Source organism: Salmo trutta, chromosome 28 (genome assembly GCF_901001165.1).
Source record: "Salmo trutta chromosome 28, fSalTru1.1, whole genome shotgun sequence".
Taxonomy (NCBI): Eukaryota; Metazoa; Chordata; class Actinopteri; order Salmoniformes; family Salmonidae; genus Salmo; species Salmo trutta.
In genome coordinates this window covers 25,846,264-25,866,131 of record NC_042984.1, presented here as the reverse complement: position 1 = coordinate 25,866,131, position 19,868 = coordinate 25,846,264, and the positions used below count along the sequence as shown (strand labels likewise).

Sequence of the window (19,868 nt, the reverse complement as noted above, 5' to 3'; positions counted from 1 at the left end):
GACATGACCCTCATGTGCTTTAAAAGCTAAAGAGCCCAGGACTTGAATTGAGCTTTTTTTCTTCTTCTCTAGAGCACCCCCACTTAACTCAAGTCCTTGGGGGATTTTCTGTTGTTCAGCCACTGAGTACCCATTCAATCATCCATCGGTCCATGCATTCATCACGGTCTCCATCTCCATCCATCTTAACTCCGGCTGACAAACCAGCCCACTCCACTTCCAGAATCCACCAGGTCCCGTCAGTCACTCGCCAGTCACTCACTATAAATAAACGCCCAGGCTCTTTAGACACAGGACCTCTCAAATGACAAACAGGGCCTACCTCCCAGGGGACCCCGAAGGGCAAAAAAAGGAGACATTCTCACTTAAATTTCTCGGCGGTCTGGCTCTTAAAGAGCTTAACAGACTTTTATTTAGTTGAGAAATGCACTGTGTTTTTACTCCCAGTTATGTTCTCTTTGAAAACAACAATGTAGCTCTCTCCCATATTCTTTCCCTGGACTCTATCTGTGGCTGTGACCACCTTCCCTTGCATGCTTTGATTGGCTGCTGGATGAAGGAAGCTCAGCGTCAGCCTCACGCTTCCTGCTTCCTGTTGTGTCCAGCAAAGATTAAGCTCCCTCCTCCTCCCCTCTCTCTCGCTCCCTTTGGAACATTCCTTTACCCTTCTTCAGTTTCTATTCTTCTTAAACTCAGAAACTGGTGGTCACTGACTCCTGGTCGTCACGTTTATTGGATTCATTTCCTGTAATGAAAGGCAGTAAATGGAAATGGGCCTGAACCCTATGGCCACTAGGCTCAGTCCTGCCTCTCCCATCTCCTCATTGGTTTATAGAATCAGGTACCCACGTGCCATCACCTCATTGGTTGTACCCACGTGGGTGACTGAAAGACTAACGAGGTCAGTGGCGGTAATGCACCTAATTTATGAAAGTTGCCAATCGCAATATAAATTCAAAAGAAGTTCAAATTCAAAAAAAGCCTGTAAGGAGGAGAGATGACTAGAAACGATTCGGTTGACCATTTTATGTGTGGATTAATTGGCAGAGTAGAGATTGTGCAGTTCAGATAAAATAACTCAATGTTTATATCCCAGGACAGATTAGCTAGCAACAGCAAGCTAGCTAAATAGGACAAATTAGCTAGCAAGTGCAAACTAGCTAGCTAAATTGCCATAAATGTTTAATGCTTTTCGACCTGTCCTCAAATTAATATAATTGGTTCAGAGTTTGTTTTGATATTTTAACCTGCATGTCGTGATCGCGTTTGGTGTTGGGGGACAAAATGCATTTATGCACGACGGCGTACATGCGCAGCCTGTTTGGGTTCCGTGTTAGTGTATTTGTATTTATTAAGGATCCCAATTAGCTGTTGCCAAGGCAGCAGCTACTCATCCGGGGGTACAGCAACATTAAGGCAGTTATATACAATTTAAAATATGTTAGATTTCATAACACTTTTCAAAGGCCACTACTCTACTACCAGATATCTACAATACAAAATCCATGTGTACGTGTGTGTAGAGTGCGTGCCTTGTGTGCCTGCCTTACACCATCATCCCAGAAACCCTAGACCCAATCCAATTTGCATACCGCCCCAACAGATCCACATATGATGCAGTCTCTATTGCACTCCACACTGCCCTTTCCCACCTGGACAAAAGGAATACCTATGTGAGAATGCTATTCATTGACTACAGCTCAGCGTTCAACACCATAGTGCCCTTAAAGCTCATCAATAAGCTAAGGACCCTGGGACTAAACACCTCCCTCTGCAACTGGATCCTGGACTTCCTGACGGGCAGCCCCCAGGTGGTAAGGGTAGGTAACAACACATCCGCCACGCTGATCCTCAACACAGGGGCCCCTCAGGGGTGCGTGCTCAGCCCCCTCCTGTACTCCCTGTTCACTGCACGGCCAGGCACGACTCCAACACCATCATTAAATTTGCCAATGACACAACACTGATCACCGACAACAACGAGACAGACTATAGGGAGGAGGTCAGAGACCTGGCCGTGTGGTGCCAGGACAATAACCTCTCCCTCAACGTAACCAAAACAAAGAGATGATTGTGGACTACAGGAAAAAGAGGACCGAGCACTCCACCATTCTCATCGACGGGGCTGCAGTGGAGCAGGTTGAGAGCTTGAAGTTCCTTGGTGTCCACATCACCAACAAACTAACATGGTCCAAGCACACCATAACCATAACCACACTCATGCTGCCAAACACCCTCGTAAAACTGACCATCCTACCGATCCTCGACTTCGGCGATGTCATCTATAAAATAGCCTCCAACACTCTACTCAGCAAATTGGATGCAGTCTATCACAGTGCCATCCGTTTTGTCACCAAAGCCCCATACACTACCCACCACTGCAACCTATACGCTCTCGTTGGCTGGCCCTCGCTTCATACTCGTCGCCAAACCCACTGGCTACAGGTTATCTACAAGTCTCTGCTAGGTAAAGCCCCGCCTTATCTCAGCTCACTGGTCACCATAGCAGCACGCGCTCCAGCAGGTATATCTCCCCCAAAGCCAATTCCACCTTTGGTCGCCTTTCCTTCCAGTTCTCTGCTGCCAATGACTGGAACGAACTGCAAAAATCTCTGAAACTGGAGATTCCCATCTCCCTCACTAGCTTTAAGCACCAGCTGTCAGAGCAGCTCACAGATCACTGCACCTGTTCATAGCCCATCTGTATACAGCCCATCTATCTACCTCATCCCCATACTGTATTTATTTATTTATTTATTTTGCTCCTTTTGCACCCCAGTATCTCTACTTGCACATCCATCTTTTGCACATCTACCATTCTGGTGTTTAATTGCCATATTGTAATTACTTCGCCACCATGGCCTATTTATTGCCTTAATTCCCGTATTTTACCTAATTTGCACTCACTGTATATAGACTTTTTGTTTTATTTTTTCTACTGTATTATTGACTATGTTTTGTTCATTCCATGTGTAACTCTGTGTTGAATGTGTCAAACTGCTTTGCTTTATCTTGGCCAGGTCGCAGTTGCAAATGAGAACTTGTTCTCAACTAGCCTACCTGGTTAAATAAAGGTGAAATAAAAACATTTAAAATAACAGTTGTGAAGCGGGCACGACAAAATCTATTCCCCCTCAGGAGACTGAAAAGATTTGGCATGGGTCCTCAGATCCTCAAAAGGTTCTACAGCTGCACCATCGAGAGCATCCGGACTGGTTACATCACTGCCTGGTATGGCAACTGCTCGGCATCCGACCGCAAGGCACTACAAAGGGTAGTGCGTATGGCCCAGTACATCACTGGGGCCAAGCTTCCTGCCATCCAGGATCTGTATACCAGGCGGTGTCAGAGGAAGGCCCTAAAAATTGTCAAAGACTCCAGCCACCCTAGTCATAGACTGTTCTCTCTGCTAACACACGGCAAGTGGTACCGGAGCGCCAAGTCTAGGTCCAAGAGGCTTCTAAACAGCTTCTACCCCCAAGCCATAAGACTCCTGAGCATCTAGTCAAATGGCCACCCAGACTATTCACATTGAACCCCCCACCCCCCCTCCACACCACTGCCACTCTCTGTTGTCATCTATGCATAGTCACTTTAATTAATTCTACCTACATGTACATACTACCTCAACTAACCGGTGCCCCCGCACATTGATTCTGTACCAGCACCCCCCTGAATATATTGTTATTTTTTTACTGCTGCTCTTAAATAACTTGTTACTTTTCTCTTATTCTTATACATATTTTTTGAAACCGCATTGTTGGTTAGGGGCTCGTAAGTAAGCATTTCACTTTAAGGTCTACACCTGTTGTATTCGGCGCATGTGACTAGTAAAATTTTGATTTTTGATTTGATCTATGTGTGTCCCCGCTTTTCCATAAGGAGTATTTGTATATAAAAAAAATGTAATCTGATTTTACTGTTCACATCAGTTACCTGATGTTCCATGTAGCCATGGCTCTATTTAGTACTGTACGCCTCCCCATAGTCTGCTCTTGACTTGGGGATTGTGAAGAGACCTTTGGTGACATGTCTTGTGGGGTATGCATGGGTGTCCGAGCTGTGTGCTAGTAGTTTAAACAGACACCTCAGTGCATTCAGTATGTCAACATTTCTTAGAAAAACAAGTAGTGATGAAGTCATTCTCTCCTCCACTTTGAGCCATGAAAGATTTACATGAATATTATTGTTAGCTCTCCGTGTACATTGCTGTAAGGCCATCTCCCCGCAGCCATGACCAGATGCATCGCAGCCGTTCTCATTCCCCCACCATTGCTGCCGCTCAGAAATAGCCTAGTCCCCTCTATTGTTGCCATGTGGCATTTCTACTATTTGCAACAAGTGTTTATTTATTTTAAATGTTTTTGTTGTTGAATGGCTTGACATTCTTCTGCCTGCTGGTCGCTTGTGAAAGAATATGCTAATGAGTTAGCTGGGAGCCTTTTGGTGAGGCTTGAAGGGAAGGAATCGAGGTATTTGTTGATTACCAGTGGGGAGGCAGGGAAGATGGAGGCCTATGGATTGGGATTCGAGATGGCAGCTGTTTCGTTTGCCCACTCGCAGTAGGATTCGATACCCCTCTTTCTTTCTATCCCTCTGCTGCCCTTCTGTTTCTCTATCCCTTCCGTGTCTTTTCGCCCTTCGAGATCTTGTTAATGAGTAGTCATGAATGTTATAGAAACAGCTGGCAGAGAAAGAGAGGAAAGGGGATGTGAAAGAATCCTAAATCTTTTCATGCTTAGAATTTCCTCTTAAACTAAGAATGCACTATTGTTGTCCATATTCGCCATGTCATCCTACTGCCGACAAATGGCAACTGCAACTTGTAGGCCTCAATGAGGCAAAAGACGAATGGAGCGAAGGGAACGTCTCATAGTTACTTGAATTAATGAAATGTGGGCGATTTTCTTTCAGGCGAGTGTGAGGTTACTTGCGGGTTCCAAGTAAACTTCAGCGAAGGCCGTAACTGATCAAAGCAGATTTTTCTCTGAGAATAGACATCGGCTTCCTTGACTTGCCCCTGGTGTTGCCATTTGGATGCAGACACTAGAACCATATATCATTGATTCTTTACATATTTCACCTTCTTTCTCAGGTCATTCCTCCATTGCCTGTAATCAATTTCTCTCGCCGCCCCCCCCCCCCCCCCCTAATGTCTGTTAAAGCAATGAAGTCAACCTAGGAAAGGAGAGCTGGCTGAAGAAAGGATGCTATTTGAGATCATTGGAATACAGACCCATATCGCTGGGCCTGGAAATAGAAGAACCAAAGCAAACAGTGTGTGTGTGTGAGAGCGAGAAGGGGAAACAGGTGAAGAGAACAGTACTCCTTCCTCTGAAGTCAGATTTGCTCGCCGTGTGTGTAATCATGTAAGGGGATAGAGCACGGACATGACCAGAAGCCATTGGAATGTTTTTGGAGCATTTAAGGGCGGCCTTCTCATTTTCACTTTCCTCCATGAGATTTCATGCGGTCTTACTCTGATTCCAACTACTGTTGGTGCACAACTTGAGCTTACCTGTGTCTCTCCCACCACTCTATTCTCCCATGTGTGAAATCAGCAGACATCTTATCTAAGCGATATGGTTTCATATTTACACAGGGGGTCTTTTTAAAAGACGGCTGAGGTATGCACATAATGGTTTCACTTATTCATTTTCTCTCTCTCTGATTTATTTTCCAACTTGATTCTTGCACTCCTCTGTTTTCTCTCCTCTTCTCGTGGAGTATTGATGGCTGACTTACTGTCCTGGAAATGTGGGAAGACTGGTTGTATTGGTTTAGAGAGAGAGAGAAAAGGGGGATGGTTTAAAGGTTTAAAGAGTAGTAGTATGGCTGTTGTTTCTGCACCAAACACCCACTCAGATGTAGGAAAACACTGTAATAATCATCTACATAAACACTTTTGTTTTTTTCATCCGAATGGCACCCTATTCCCTTTATAGTGCACTACTTTTCACCAGGGTTCATAGGGCTCTGGTCAAAAGCAGTACACACCATATAAGGAGTAAAGTGCAATTTGGGATACACACCATGTTTTCCTTGCCATGTTTTAATTTCCCGTTTCTTAACTAGTTCCTAATGAAAGTCTCCCCTGTGTGTGTTGTGTTTTGTTTTCAGAGTGTCAGCCAGGCTTCTTCAAAGCCTTCGTGCCCAGCGACACGTGCAAACTGTGTCCTGCTAACACCCAGCTACTGGGCTCCGGGGCGCTGCTCTGCCCATGTGCAGAAGGCTTCTACCGCGCTCCCGACGACCCGGCAACAGGGCCCTGCTCAGGTTAGGAGGTGGAAGGGAGGCCATTTACAAAAATGACTTTAATGTGCACTGTCACCATTGGTGGATCCCACACTGACAACTAATGAGTTTTTATTGCGCTCATAGTGCTCTCTTAACCAAAATAATGACATAATGACACTAAATAGAAAATCACAGAATGCTACAGTGGTTGACATAATGATGACATTAATCATACATCGTGAACTAACATACTATGCATCCATTTTCCTGCTCCTGTTGCATTAGGCCTGCCCTCAGCGCCGCAAGAACTGGTCGCCACGACCACCCAGCTGGCCGCGGGCAAGCTGCATCTGTCATGGAGCCCGCCGGAGGACACGGGCGGCCGCAGTGACATCACCTACAGTGTGGAGTGCAGATGCTGTGACGGCGGCGCGTGCCAGCCGTGTGGGGAGAAGGTGCGCCTCGAGCCAGCCAGCTTTGGCCTGATGCACACCTGGGTGGCGGTGAGCGAGCTGGTGCCCCACCTCAACTACACTTTCACCGTGGAGGCCCACAGCGGAGTGTCGCTGTTCGCCAGCCAGGGGGCACCGCGCTCCAACAGGCCCCCGTCCACAAGCACATTGACCACTGCCCTGCACTACACAGGTGAGTCACCATCAGTGTTGGGATTCATTACTTGAAAAAAGTAATACATTACGTATTACTCATTACATTTACTTTACAGTATTACTTTGTGTAGAAAGTAATGCAGTATTACTTTGCGTTACTTTTATGAATCCAGGTGAAAGCTATGATCCCTTATTGTTGTCACCTGTTAAACCCACTTCAATCAGTGTAGATGAAGGGAAGGAGACAGGTTGAAGAAGGATTTCTAAGACAATTGACACATGGATTGTGTATGTGTGACATTCAGAGGGTGAATGGGCAAGACAAAATATTTAAGTGCCTTTTGAATAGTTTATGGTAGTAGGTGCCAGGCACACCGTTTTGAGAACTGCAATGTTGCTGTGTTTTTCACGCTCAAGAGTTTACCATGTCGATCAAGAATGGTCTACCACCAAAAGGACATCCAGCCAACTTGACACAACTGTGAGAAGCATTGGAGTCAACATGGGCCAGCATCCCTGTGGAACCCTTTCGACACCTTGTAAAGTTCATGCCCTGACGAATGAAGTCTGTTTTGAGGGCAAAGGGGGGTGCAACTCAATATTAGGAAGGTGTTCCAAATTTTTGTACCCTCGGTGTATACTCTAAGCAAAACATCTGTACAGATTTCTCGAGCCGCCAGTTCTGTTTATAGAACGCACGTACACTGACCCATAGAGATGTATAGAAGGCCCACTTGCCACTAGACGGGAAAGCCCTCTATGGCAAAGATCAGAGGTGCGTCCTCTATAAATTTGTATGGACAACAGCTGCATTGCTTTTACTCAAAACGGCCTTTCTCTGCTCGCTCGAGAATGAGGAAATGAGACAAGATCGGATCATGGGTTTTGACAAAAATAACTGTAATAATATTACCCAATTTGTAAAAAGTAACACGTTACTTTACGCCGTTACTCATAAAGTAATCTGATTACGTAACATGTTACTTTTGTAACACTTTACCCTCAACACTGGCCACCATACTTAGGAGTAATGGTAGTAGAAGTAGTAGAAACCTTTTTTATTATGCATGATCAAATGGGATCTGAAATGTAGTTATGGCTTCTCATACAAGCATGATAACTAAATACTCTCAAACATATTGCAATGAAAGCATTTCCAAAGCTCTTGGTTGGTTGAACCTGTGAAGGATATTGCACAAAGTCTCGGTATTGTTGACATCTCCCCTCCTTCCTTCTCCTTAGACCCCCCCAAGGTGACGTCCATGCGTCTGGTCGAGCGAAGCCCCACCAGCCTTTCCCTGTCCTGGGCTGTAGCCCCACGCAGGCCCCTGCCCCGGCCCACCCGCTACGAACTCAGCTACCGCAAGAAGGTACAGTACCACCCACGCCACCACTAGCGGGTGCATATTTTTGCACTGTTCTATTGTATGTTTTTTGATACATAAGGACTTAAAAATGTAATGTTGTGATAGTGCACAAAGGAAAGAAAGAGTAAGAGAAAGAAAATGAGCAGGGTTTCATGGAGGATAAACGCCACATAAGGGGAGCAATATCGCATAACAAAATCATTATTATTATGAGTCCTTACTGAAACCCAGTGAATCAATCATGACTTCTCATTTTTCAATTCTCTCCCCCCTCTCCAACTCTTCCAGGATGACAATCTGGATGTGACCACGTACACTGTTCTGATTCTGGAGAAGAGCTCTGTGCAGATCAGTGAATTGTCCCCAGCCACAGCCTACCTATTCAGGGTCAAGGCCCTGAGCCCCGAGGGCAGCCCTGGAGGATCCATGGAGGATGAATTTGAGACCCTGCCTGATAGTAAGGACGATGGCCATATGAGGCTAATAAGGAGAAGGGAGAATGATAGGATGCTATTTGAGATGATTGGGACACAGCCCCATACTACAGGGCCTCGAAATGAACGAACCAGTGTGTGTGTTTTTTATTTTTTGTCGGTGTGTGTGTGTTTTTTGTGTGTGTCAGTGTGTTACCATTGTGTCTCAGGGTTTGTTGTTGATATGCCACAGTACCCCAGAGCAACACGGCGGTCATCTTCGGAGCGGCAGTTGGCGGAGCGGCCATGTTGTTCATTGTGGTGGTCGTCCTGCTCGTACGCAAACGGTTAGCAGCAACCTCCTTTTCTGCCCCTCGCCCTTTGCTTCTCGCTCCTTTTGTTAAGCACCTCCATAACACTCACCCCTTCACTGGTTTCCTTTCTCATTCTTCTTTTCTTTTGCCAATTCTCCAAATGGCCTTTCCTCCATTCCTTTCAGCCACCTTTCTCTCCCCTTCCTTTTGCAACTCTCTCTGTCTGTTTTCCAGCACTCACTAGGGGAGGATTGGCATTGAGTGCAGCTTGTCATTGCTCAATGAGTATACTCTAACAAGTAGTGGCTTTGAATGGAAGCGGGCCCAAGTGGCACATTGTTTTGGAATAAGAGCTGGTCGGCTCTTCTTGTGGCATACTGTAGCAAATCCTTCAGCACAGCAGCACACCGCTGTCTGTCCGTCGATCCGTCCATCTGTCTTTGACACGGCTTAGGAAACACAGACAGGCTCCAGTCTTTAACAAAGCTTTCCCTCAGTGAATCGAGGCGGCACACACCAATGACTAGGCGTCTTTTGAAACTAGCTGGAAATGGAAGGATAAAAAGAAAACCGGACCATTCGATTTTGGAGCGAGATGATGATGATGATGATGATGATGATAATTACTGATGATATTTCTTTTCTGTTATTCAGGAGAAGGAACTCCCATACAAGACAAGAACCAGAAGATACTTACTTCTCTAGCTCAGGTAGACAAAAGAAAATAAGTACCCCTCTCTCTCTCTACGTATTTGTATCTTTCTTTCACAAATGCCCATCTATTCGTATTCTTCTCCAGAGCAACTGAAGCCGCTAAAGACCTATGTGGATCCGCACACGTATGAGGACCCCAACACAGCCATCCTCAAGTTTGCCAGCGAGATCCATCCCAGCCACGTGACCAAGCAGAAAGTCATTGGAGCTGGTGAGTTCAGAACGAAGTTAAAACAATGTGCTTAAAGGCTAAGGATGAAGGTGTTGAAGGGTTTTTCCATCCCCTAAGTCCCTGTTTATAAAAAATGTTGTTGTGTTAATGCTACAGCTTGAGCTCTTGAGTGGCAGTGGGTAGACCATTCAGATTGGTATTGATGGATTGCGTCTTCGGCTTGCATGTTTAGACATAATTCAGTGTGGCAACTCTGCTTGGCTTCGGGGACCAGTGCTTTATCTCAAAATCCACATTAAATTATAATAAGATAAACAAAAGTAACTAGAGCTGAAAACGGAGTATTTGAGAGGCTAGAACCCCTTGATCCCAAAGTCCTACTCTGCAAATGATAGTTTTATTACAACATCTGCCATTCTGCCCTTTGAACCCCCAACCCCCACCTCCCCTTTCTCCTCCCCAACCGTGCTCTGTCCTCTGTGACAGCTGATTCCCATGCTCCCACACAGGCCACAAGCCTCCACCAATGAGAGATTCAAATGTTTAATGTAACCTTTGTTTAACTAGGCAAGTCAGTTAAGAACAAATTCTTATTTACAATGACGGCCTACCCTGGCCAAACTCTAACCCGGACTACGCTGGGCCAATTGTGTGCCGCCCTATGGGACTCCCAATCATGGAGAGAAACACATATTTCTTACACAATCCCACAATAACACACCTCTGTGAAAGGCCCGGAGCAAAACAGCTCCTGATGCTTCCTTGTTTACTTTCTCCTTATACAATTTCCATAATCCTCGAGAGACACTAAAGGTAGGGCTGGGCAATATGGGCTAAAAATCATAGCATTTTTTTTTGTATGTTTTCTCTAAGTTTTGTTGTACAATTTTCTAGCTAAAAAGGTAGAACAGTTGAATTGGTATTGAACACACCCTTCATTCCGTCTCCAACTGTTTGAAGAGGATGCATGCCTGTTCACTTTGTTCAGATGTTGGAATCAGGTGGCCTACCGTATTTCTCAGAATGAGATACAAGAGAACGAGTTGCCAATTCCTTATAGAATTGCGTTTAATGCTTATTTCATATTTATAAAACACAGACTAGACAGCTAGTATAAGTCTTTGGCTAAAATGCTGCTAGCGGTATGCGATACTGCAATGCCACGCTCGACAAACTGAGCATGAATGTTTCAGAATCAATGTTAATTGATGCTCCTGTTTTAGTAGTGTCTGTTCTGAGTGCAATTTCAAGAGTTGAGACAGAAAAAGGGCATTGTTAGAAAGGTTAAGTTCTTTTAAAGTAAAATAATGTCTCAATGTCTTTCGGTTTCCATATGACCTATTTTGTTGGACCAAACCTCAAATGCAAATAGTGAGTTGAAACCGCTTGTCAGAGAGGATGAAGTGATTTCTCATCTTTGGTGTGTGTGTGTGTGTGTGTGTGTGTGTGTGTGTGTGTGTGTGTGTGTGTGTGTGTGTGTGTGTGTGTGTGTGTGTGTGTGTGTGTGTGTAAATGGGAAGGTGCACAGAAAGAGCAAAGGAGACGAGACCAAAAAGACAACATGAGAACAAGTGGACATAAACGCTAAAAAAATAAAGGGATTCTGCACAAAAACATTTGAACGAATTTAATTATTTCTATATTGCCCAGCCCTAACTACAAGCCACAACCATATAAAGGATAGGGCTTGAAATATTGCTCAATCTTGTCTTTGGGTTTTAAAACTGTTTTCTTCTGCGCCTCTAGGGGAATTTGGAGAGGTGTTTCGCGGTATTCTGAAAGCACCAGGGCGGAAGGAGGTGGCGGTGGCCATTAAGACGCTGAAGCCGGGATACTCGGAGAAGCAGAGGCGAGACTTCCTTTCAGAGGCAAGCATCATGGGACAGTTCTCCCACCAGAACATTATTCGCCTGGAGGGAGTTGTCACTAAATGTAAGAAGGCTCTGTTAGTCTACTGGGCGCTACCTGTAACAAGAACTGTATGCTCCTGTCAAACATTCACTCACCCGGTCTATATATCAATTCCATATGTATACATTTCCTGCCTGTTTTGGGCAGTAGTTAACATTTATTTATTCCCTTTTTTAATTCCAGTCAAGCATGCCATGATTGTGACTGAGTATATGGAGAACGGAGCACTGGACAAGTACCTAAAGGTGAGTACAGTACATCGTATGCAAGTTACCTATATAAGTGAAGGACAATGTGTTGCCACCGAGTTACCACAGAAACTTCACATGATGTCTCTCTAACAATATGTGTGTGCAACCATGTGTGTTTCCTCCTCAGGATCACGATGGCGAGTTGCCCTCCTTCCAGCTGGTGGGCATGATGCGTGGCATCGCCGCAGGCATGAAGTATCTTTCCGACATGAGCTACGTTCACCGGGATCTGGCTGCCCGCAACATCCTGGTCAACAACAACCTGGAGTGTAAGGTGTCTGACTTCGGCCTGTCCCGAGTGCTGGAGGACGACCCTGAGGGCACCTACACCACCAGTGTGAGTTCTCATTGGACGTTAGAATGGTTGGCTTTACTTAGCCCATGCTTATGCATTTGCCTTGTAAACACTGTATTTCAGTGTAAACTGCTCACAGAGGACTTTAATTGAATAAAATGTAATTGAATTGAGCAAAACTGTATTTTTTGGGCTTTGACCTGAGTGTTGTCCACTTGTTTCCCCTCCAACAGGGTGGTAAGATCCCCATCCGCTGGACAGCCCCAGAGGCCATTGCCTACAGGAAGTTCACCTCGGCCAGCGACGTGTGGAGCTTCGGCATTGTCATGTGGGAGGTCATGGCCTTTGGCGAGCGGCCCTACTGGGACATGAGCAACTGCGAGGTATGCTACAATTCTAATGCTAACCAGGAGTTGGAACCAGTTCAGGGATCAGAACCGAAAATCGGAAAATAACAAACATTTTCAAGGAACGGAAACGAAAGTGATCCATACTGTTCCGGTACAGAACCGTTATTTTTAAAGCATGGGAACTGGTTAATAACGTTCTTTAACATTCCAGGCATTTTGCTCTAGTCCCACAAAAAATGCAACAAAGTGCCTATGCAAAGCCCTCACTCTGTCACTCAAACATATTCCAGGATCTGCCTGCAAGCTGAAAATCCTTGTGCGTGTTTAGGCTACCTGCCCTCCGTCTGAAGCATAGGCTACTGTACTGACGTTACCATAGGCTACTGTACTGACGTTACCATAGGCTACTGTACTGACGTTACCATAGGCTACAGTACTGACATCACCATAGGCTACTGTACTGACATTAAGCGTGATTCAGAAGATGGGAGAGAGATTTTACTTTTTCATTGTACAAGAAGTGCAAAAGGGTAAGACGTGTTTTTATTTCTGGTGCCGATCTGCACACACAAGCATGCTAGCTACCAAGCTAGCTCAAGCTTTTTAGCTAGCTAGCTCAAAGGACATTCAACATTCCTCCATAGAAGCCGCTCCTTCTAGATATAATTCTGTGGACCTAATTCAGATAATGCGTGTCATAACAAAATGCCCATAGCTTCAAGCCTCCTCAACCCTCTCTTGCTCTCATCCCACCCGCAAAATTCCTGTCGCATCCTGTGCCATAGGCTACACTGTCCATCAGACATGTAAACAACTAGCTTGCCTGCTCTATCTGCACTGATTGGTGAAGTAATTTAATGAGCTAAATGTAAAAAAATGATTTCACAGGTTAAAAAAAGAACAGAAAGAAATTATATAAACCAGTATTTTTTGGGGGGTTCGAACCGAGTCAGAACATTTATTTTGCTGGTCGGAACAGTTGAAAGAAAGAAAATTGGGGTTCTGTTCAGAACGAAACGATTGTAAAATAATTTTGGTGCTAATTACCATAACATCTCATTGAGCCTCATTTCAAGTCTGAGATCTCAAAGTGATCTCTAGCCTCTGATTGTCAGGTAATGAAGGCCATCAACGAGGCGTTCAGGCTGCCGGCGCCCATGGACTGCCCATCAGCCGTCTACCAGCTTATGTTGCAGTGCTGGCTGCAGGAACGCTCCAAGAGGCCCCGTTTCCCGGACATTGTCAGCCTGCTGGACAAGCTGCTCAGGAGCCCTGAGTCCCTGAAGGCAATCGCAGATTTCGACCCCCGGTAAGAGTCCTTTAATCTCTAGAAGGGAATTAAACAGCAAAACAGAGTGGAGCGCAAAAAAAGCAGATTTTTGTTAAATTCTTGGTAGGATAGTGTGGCAGCATAATGTGTGTCTGTCTGAACATGTTTTAAACACATATTGGTCATTTAGCAACTTACAGGAGCAACTAGGGTTAAATGCCGTGCTTAAGGGCACGTCAACATATTTTTCACCTCGGGGATTCGAACCAGCGACCTTTCGGTTACTAGCCCAACACTCTTAACCGCTAGGCTACCTGCCGCCCCACAAAAAACAAAGAGCTGTCAGGTTCCTTCCTTAATCAGTTTCTCCATAGCTGCACCAAACACTTTTTATCTCACCGTTTCCTCGCAGGGTTATTACAGCCTTTTCTTTGTCTTCATTGTCAGCCGGCTGTTGATGATTATTGCTCGCTCTTCTCGACTTTCCCTACCCCAGTGTATCTATCCGCCTGCCCAGCACCAGTGGTTCGGACGGCTCACCCTTCAGGTCGGTGTCCGAGTGGCTGGAGTCCATCAAGATGAGCCAGTACAGCGAGAACTTCACCTGTGCCGGAGTGTTCACCATGGACCAGGTGCTGCAGATGAAGAACGAGTGAGTAGTGTTTTTTTAAGCGTTTATTTTTATTTTGGGGGGACATTGTCTGTTGCTAGATGAGATGTTCATCATAAAAATATTTAATCTGAGAAACTATTGATTGCAAATAATCTAAGATTGGTTGAGAGTATAGGAATAGAATAGTACATTTATATGTATAGAGTATCTGCACAATGGAGAACAACTGGTTCCCAAGCTGGGCCCTTTCTTAGTTTTCCAAAACATGTTATGGATGTGACTTCTGCAGAGTATTTTGGGTTTTTGTTCTTGAAAAAGTTACTTTCAAATGCCAGAGAACAGTTTACGCACAATATAAGCTCTGGCATTTCTACAACTCGAGAAAACAAGTGAGATGGAAGAAATTATGGAGCGAAAGAAAGACCAGGCTCATTTGTGGTGGCCTGGTGGTGGCTTGTGGTTTTCCCCCTCCTCTCTCTTCCTCCCTCTGTCCTTTTTACAATTCTTTCTCTCATCCCTCCTTTGCCCACACCACCAGCCCAGGGCAGCACTTCTGCAGCAGCCTGAACACTGGTCCTGGCTGTATAGGGCAAAGGCCCTCATGACTTATGCATCATAAAAGGAAAGGAGAAGGAGAAGAAGAGAGAACAGCCACTAGAGTAGAAGGGGCAATGTGGAGATAAGGGAAATTAAGGCAAATGTAGCGTAGAACAGTTGTGGATGAGGAGAGGACTTTAGGGCAACACAAACCCCCAAAAGATTTTCAGACGAAGGCACTGTCCCGAAATATCATATCAGTCTTTCAATAATTACAGTATCTGGGAGTTAGTTAGTCTTCAGACATAACACATGAAAATGAGCGCTGTGTGGAAACAGGGGAAACGTCTTTGAAGTGTGTGTCATATATTCCCTGGTGAGATCTTTGGTCCCATGCTCGATCTCTTGTCGTCTGGTTGCACTTGACCTAACCAGGAACTATTTACGACACTCCCTCTGCTCGCCAGAGAAGTGATTGATGGAAAATCCTCATTAACTAATTAAAAATGTAATTAAACCTGGTAATGAGTGACTTAGATGTGGGACACCTTTGCCAGATTCTGGCACGTGTGGACATGTGAGGGGTTTGCCCTTTCTTGAAAATGTGAAATTGTCCTTCCATCCTCCCAGCTAGTCTCTAGAGGTTATTCTCAATAGATTGCTATCTTTGCTTTGCTAGTGTCTAGTGTCTGCAGGTTTTAGTTTTTTCCTTTCAATTAAGACCTAGACAACCAAGTGAGGGGAGTTTCTTAATAATCAGTGACCTTAATTCATCAATCAAGTACAAGGGTGAAGTGAAAACCCACAGACACTCGGCCCTCCGCGGAATGAGTTTGACACGTGACATGAAAGAAATCTGAACCAAGTCAAGACGTGAATCCCATCCAATGACTCTCTCAATCGCTCTCGTCTTCTTTTTCACAGGGATATCAAGAACATTGGCGTAAGACTGCCTGGCCACCTGAAGAGAATTGCATACAGCATCCTGGGCTTGAAAGACCAGACCAGCACCCTGAGTGTATTTGCAGTGTGACTCAATACTAGTGGTACAGGAATTTGAATCGGCACTAAACCGGGCAGCACTCTTGAACTCTGTGTTGGACTGGACTGGAGCGGAGCTGCGGGAACGGCTTTGGACAGGCAGAACCAAACTGAACACGTCGTAGGAACATGGTCCAGCCAAAAGAGACTTTCTTGGAGATTTGTAACAGACTTGTTAAGTGATTGCTAAAATTTTTGAATTTATACAGCAATAGATATATTATACTGTATATATTTTTTATTATCCAGCTCCATTCTACAGATACAGTTCATTGCTCAACCTTTGTTTTATATATTTTTGGGATGCATGCTTCCCCTCTCCCCCATGAGGTTGTCTCTTCCATCTCTAGCACCCAATATTGAGAAGAGAAAATGAAAATAAGTGACACAACCACTTATACTTAGTTCAACCAATGGGATTCTTTGTGTGACGTGGACTGCTGTGTCCATTTCGGAATGAGTCTGGTGTTGTCGATGCCATTGCAATTCACTGAGTGAAATGCATTCTGGTCAGCGTAATCTCTTGCTACACTAATGAAAATGGACTCGAAGCAGAGAGTGGACCTGAAAGGGGCTGGCCGTAGTTTAACATGGGGCACTGGTGTATGCCAGTCTTGAGGTTATTGGCTTAAAGTCCAGGTTGGGCTACTGTTATGCCTTATGTGGGCTTGATTCAGATGTTAAGCTATCATATGAATTTGAGTTTATATAAAAACAGTGTGAAAAGATATGAGGTACTCATGTTCAGTTTAACGGGCTGTAAAGGCTTGTATTGATCGATTGCAACAAAGAATATCACTTACAGTGCCTTCGGAAAGTATTCAGACCCCTTGACTTTTTCCACATTTTGTTACTTTACAGCCTTATTCTAAAATTGATTATATATAATTTTTCCTCAACAATCTACACATAATACTCCATAATGACAAAACGAAAACCCTTTGCTATGAGACTCGAAATTGAACTCTGGTGCATCCTGTTTCCATTGATCATCCTTGATGTTTCTACAATTTGATTGGAGTCAACCTGTGGTAAATTAAATTGATTGGACATGATTTGGAAAGGCACACACCTGTCTATATAAGGTCCCACAGTTGACAGTGCATGTCAGAGCAAAAACCAAGCCATGAGGACGAAGGAATTGTCCGTAGAGCTCCGAGACAGGATTGTGTCGAGGCATAGATCTGGGGAAGGGTACCAAAGAATTTCTGCAGCATTGAAGGTCCCCAAGAACACAGTGGCCTCCATCATTCTTAAATGGAAGAAGTTTGGAACCACCTAGACTCTTCCTCGAGCTGGCCGCCCGGCCAAACTGAGCAATCGGTGGATAAGGGCCTCGGTCAGGGAGGTGACCTAGAACCCGATGGTCACTCTGACAGAGCTCTAGCGTTCCTCTGTGGAGATGGGAGAACCTTCCAGAAGGACAACCATCTCTGCAGCACTCCACCAATCAGGCCTTTATGGTAGAGTGGCCAGACGGAAGCCACTCCTCAGTAAAAGGCACATGACAGCCTGCTTAGTTTGCCAAAAGGCACATAAAGACTCTGACCATGAGAAACAAGATTCTCTGGTCTGATGAAACCAAGATTGAATTCTTTGGACTGAATGCCAAGCGTCACATCTGGAGAAAACCAGGCACCATTCCTAGGGTGAAGCATGGTGACAGCATCATGCCGTGGGAATGTTTTTCAGCGGCAGGGACTGGGAGACAAATCAGGATCGAGGGAAAGATGAACGGAGCAAAGTACAGAGATTCTTGATGAAAACCTGCTCAGGACCTCAGACTGGGGTGAAGGTTCACCTTCCAACAGGACAACAACCCTAAGCACACAGCCAAGACAATGCAGGAGTGGCTTCGGGGCAAGTCTCTGAATGTCCTTGAGTGGCCCAGCCAGAGCTAGAACTTGAAACTGATCGAAACATCTCTGGAGAGACCTGAAAATAGCTGTGCAGCATCGCTCCCCATCCAACCTGACAGATCTTGAGAGGATCAGCAGAGAGGAATGAGAGAAACTCTCCAAATACAGGTGTGCCAAGCTTGTAGCGTCATACCTAAGAAGACTCGAGGCTGTATTCGCTGCCAAAGGTGTCTGAATACTTGTGTAAATATAGTATTTAATTATTTTTTTATACATTTGAAAGAAATTATTTTTGCTGGGGTATTATGCTTAGAGTAATGATGAAAAAAAACGATTTAATCAATTTTAGAAAAAAGTTGTACGTAACAAAATGTGGAAAAAGTCAAGGGGTCTGAATACTGTCTGAATGCACTGTATATTGTAGCACTTAATTAAGTAACAATTGGGTTAAGTTGTCTCATCTAAAAGATCTAACTTGCCATTTTTATTGTCATTATGCCATAGGAAGATCACATTTTAAATAAAATGATGCGTAAAGAATTACATTAATAATGACAAATTTAATTTGGAAAGGTATTGTCGAGCTTCAAGTCAGGAATACATTGAGTGTGTGCCTTTTTTAAAAGTTTTTTTTAAAGTTAGTTGAAAATACAAATGCCTAAAAAAGTAAAATTTTGGAGGGTTAGAAATGCTTTTTGAGATGATTTCAGACAGTGTAATGTGTAGTTTGATATGCAATTTCAATGTGACAGTAAAGTAGTATTTTGTTCTTTTTCTTTTATCAGAACTTCGATAACTATTCTTATTCCGATTGCATTATGCAGATTTCTTATATGGTGTTCAGTAACACATTTTTGTGGGATGAAGCTATTTGCTTTGACAATGCAGATATACTAGTAAGCTTGGTGTATTATTTTTCTCTGATTGCATTCCATTGATAAAGAGGCTGTTTCTGGTAATGCCAAGAAAGTATACATTTCCTTCCGTCTTTATTGACCAGCTCATCCATATCCACATTTTTTCCCCCAGATCTGCTTGTGCTCTTGTCAACTCACATCAAACAATGACATCAATGGAGTTGGCAAGAGCACAAACAGGTCTGGGACAAGTCTATATCCAAAAGACAGTGTTCGTAATGTACCCCAATGCTCTTAAAAGAAAACTGCAAATCAGTTTACTCTCTCTTCACTACTTGATTTTCTTTTATGTAACATTTTGGACTGTCTAATTTAACGAAAACATGATGGTCCTTGTTTCATATGTCTTGTGAACATTATTAGATTACTAAATGTCCATTTGTAAAAGGGATTTTTTTCCTGGTCTATTGACTGACATTTTTGTCTTTTGTATAATTTGCCTTTTTAAAGCCCCCAATACAGAGTTTTATCTCAATATCAAATCATTAACTGTGGTTTTCAATTAAAATGTTTGTTTTTTTTAAAGAAGAAAAAAAATGCTTCTTAACAAAGAGCAATATCTCAACCAAGAATTTTGATAAGAATGTCTGGGAGTGGTGAGGGGAAAACTAGCTGTTAATGGCAGAGAGGTTTGGAATTCATATTGGTCTATTTACTAGCCTTGTGATGTCACCAGACAGGCCATAACTCCATCCCACCAAAACAGGCAAAAAATTTCAGGCGGTCTTTTCAAACAGCTCTTACACTAAATGGGCATTATCATTTTCACAATGTCATAGTATTATTCCAACCACATAGTGTGGAAATATACACTGAGGATACCAAACATTAGGAACACCTTCCTAATATTGAGTTGAACCCCCCTTTTTCCTTCAGAACAGCCTCAATTCGTCGGGGCATGGATCCTACAAGGTGTTGAAAGCGTTCCACAGGTTTGATGGCCCATGTTGACTCCAATGCTTCCCACAGTTGTGTCAAGTTGGCTGGATGTCCTTTGGG

General features: G+C 44.1%; 1 protein-coding gene across 1 annotated transcript in view; it reads left to right on the top strand.

Annotated features, from left to right (window-relative positions):
- Positions 1 to 16,821, top strand: part of LOC115165873 (ephrin type-A receptor 2-like) — a 37,865-nt gene extending 21,044 nt beyond the window's left edge. Inside the window, exons 4-17 of the mRNA XM_029719319.1 lie at positions 6,121 to 6,276; positions 6,523 to 6,882; positions 8,088 to 8,215; positions 8,501 to 8,669; positions 8,879 to 8,972; positions 9,594 to 9,649; positions 9,739 to 9,864; positions 11,572 to 11,757; positions 11,920 to 11,981; positions 12,115 to 12,324; positions 12,516 to 12,665; positions 13,748 to 13,941; positions 14,399 to 14,554; positions 15,977 to 16,821. Of these exons, the coding sequence (XP_029575179.1) occupies positions 6,121 to 6,276; positions 6,523 to 6,882; positions 8,088 to 8,215; positions 8,501 to 8,669; positions 8,879 to 8,972; positions 9,594 to 9,649; positions 9,739 to 9,864; positions 11,572 to 11,757; positions 11,920 to 11,981; positions 12,115 to 12,324; positions 12,516 to 12,665; positions 13,748 to 13,941; positions 14,399 to 14,554; positions 15,977 to 16,085 (2,156 nt within the window). The 3' untranslated portion in view covers positions 16,086 to 16,821. The remainder of the gene's footprint in view (positions 1 to 6,120; positions 6,277 to 6,522; positions 6,883 to 8,087; positions 8,216 to 8,500; positions 8,670 to 8,878; positions 8,973 to 9,593; positions 9,650 to 9,738; positions 9,865 to 11,571; positions 11,758 to 11,919; positions 11,982 to 12,114; positions 12,325 to 12,515; positions 12,666 to 13,747; positions 13,942 to 14,398; positions 14,555 to 15,976) is intronic.
- The last annotated feature ends 3,047 nt before the right edge of the window (positions 16,822 to 19,868 follow it).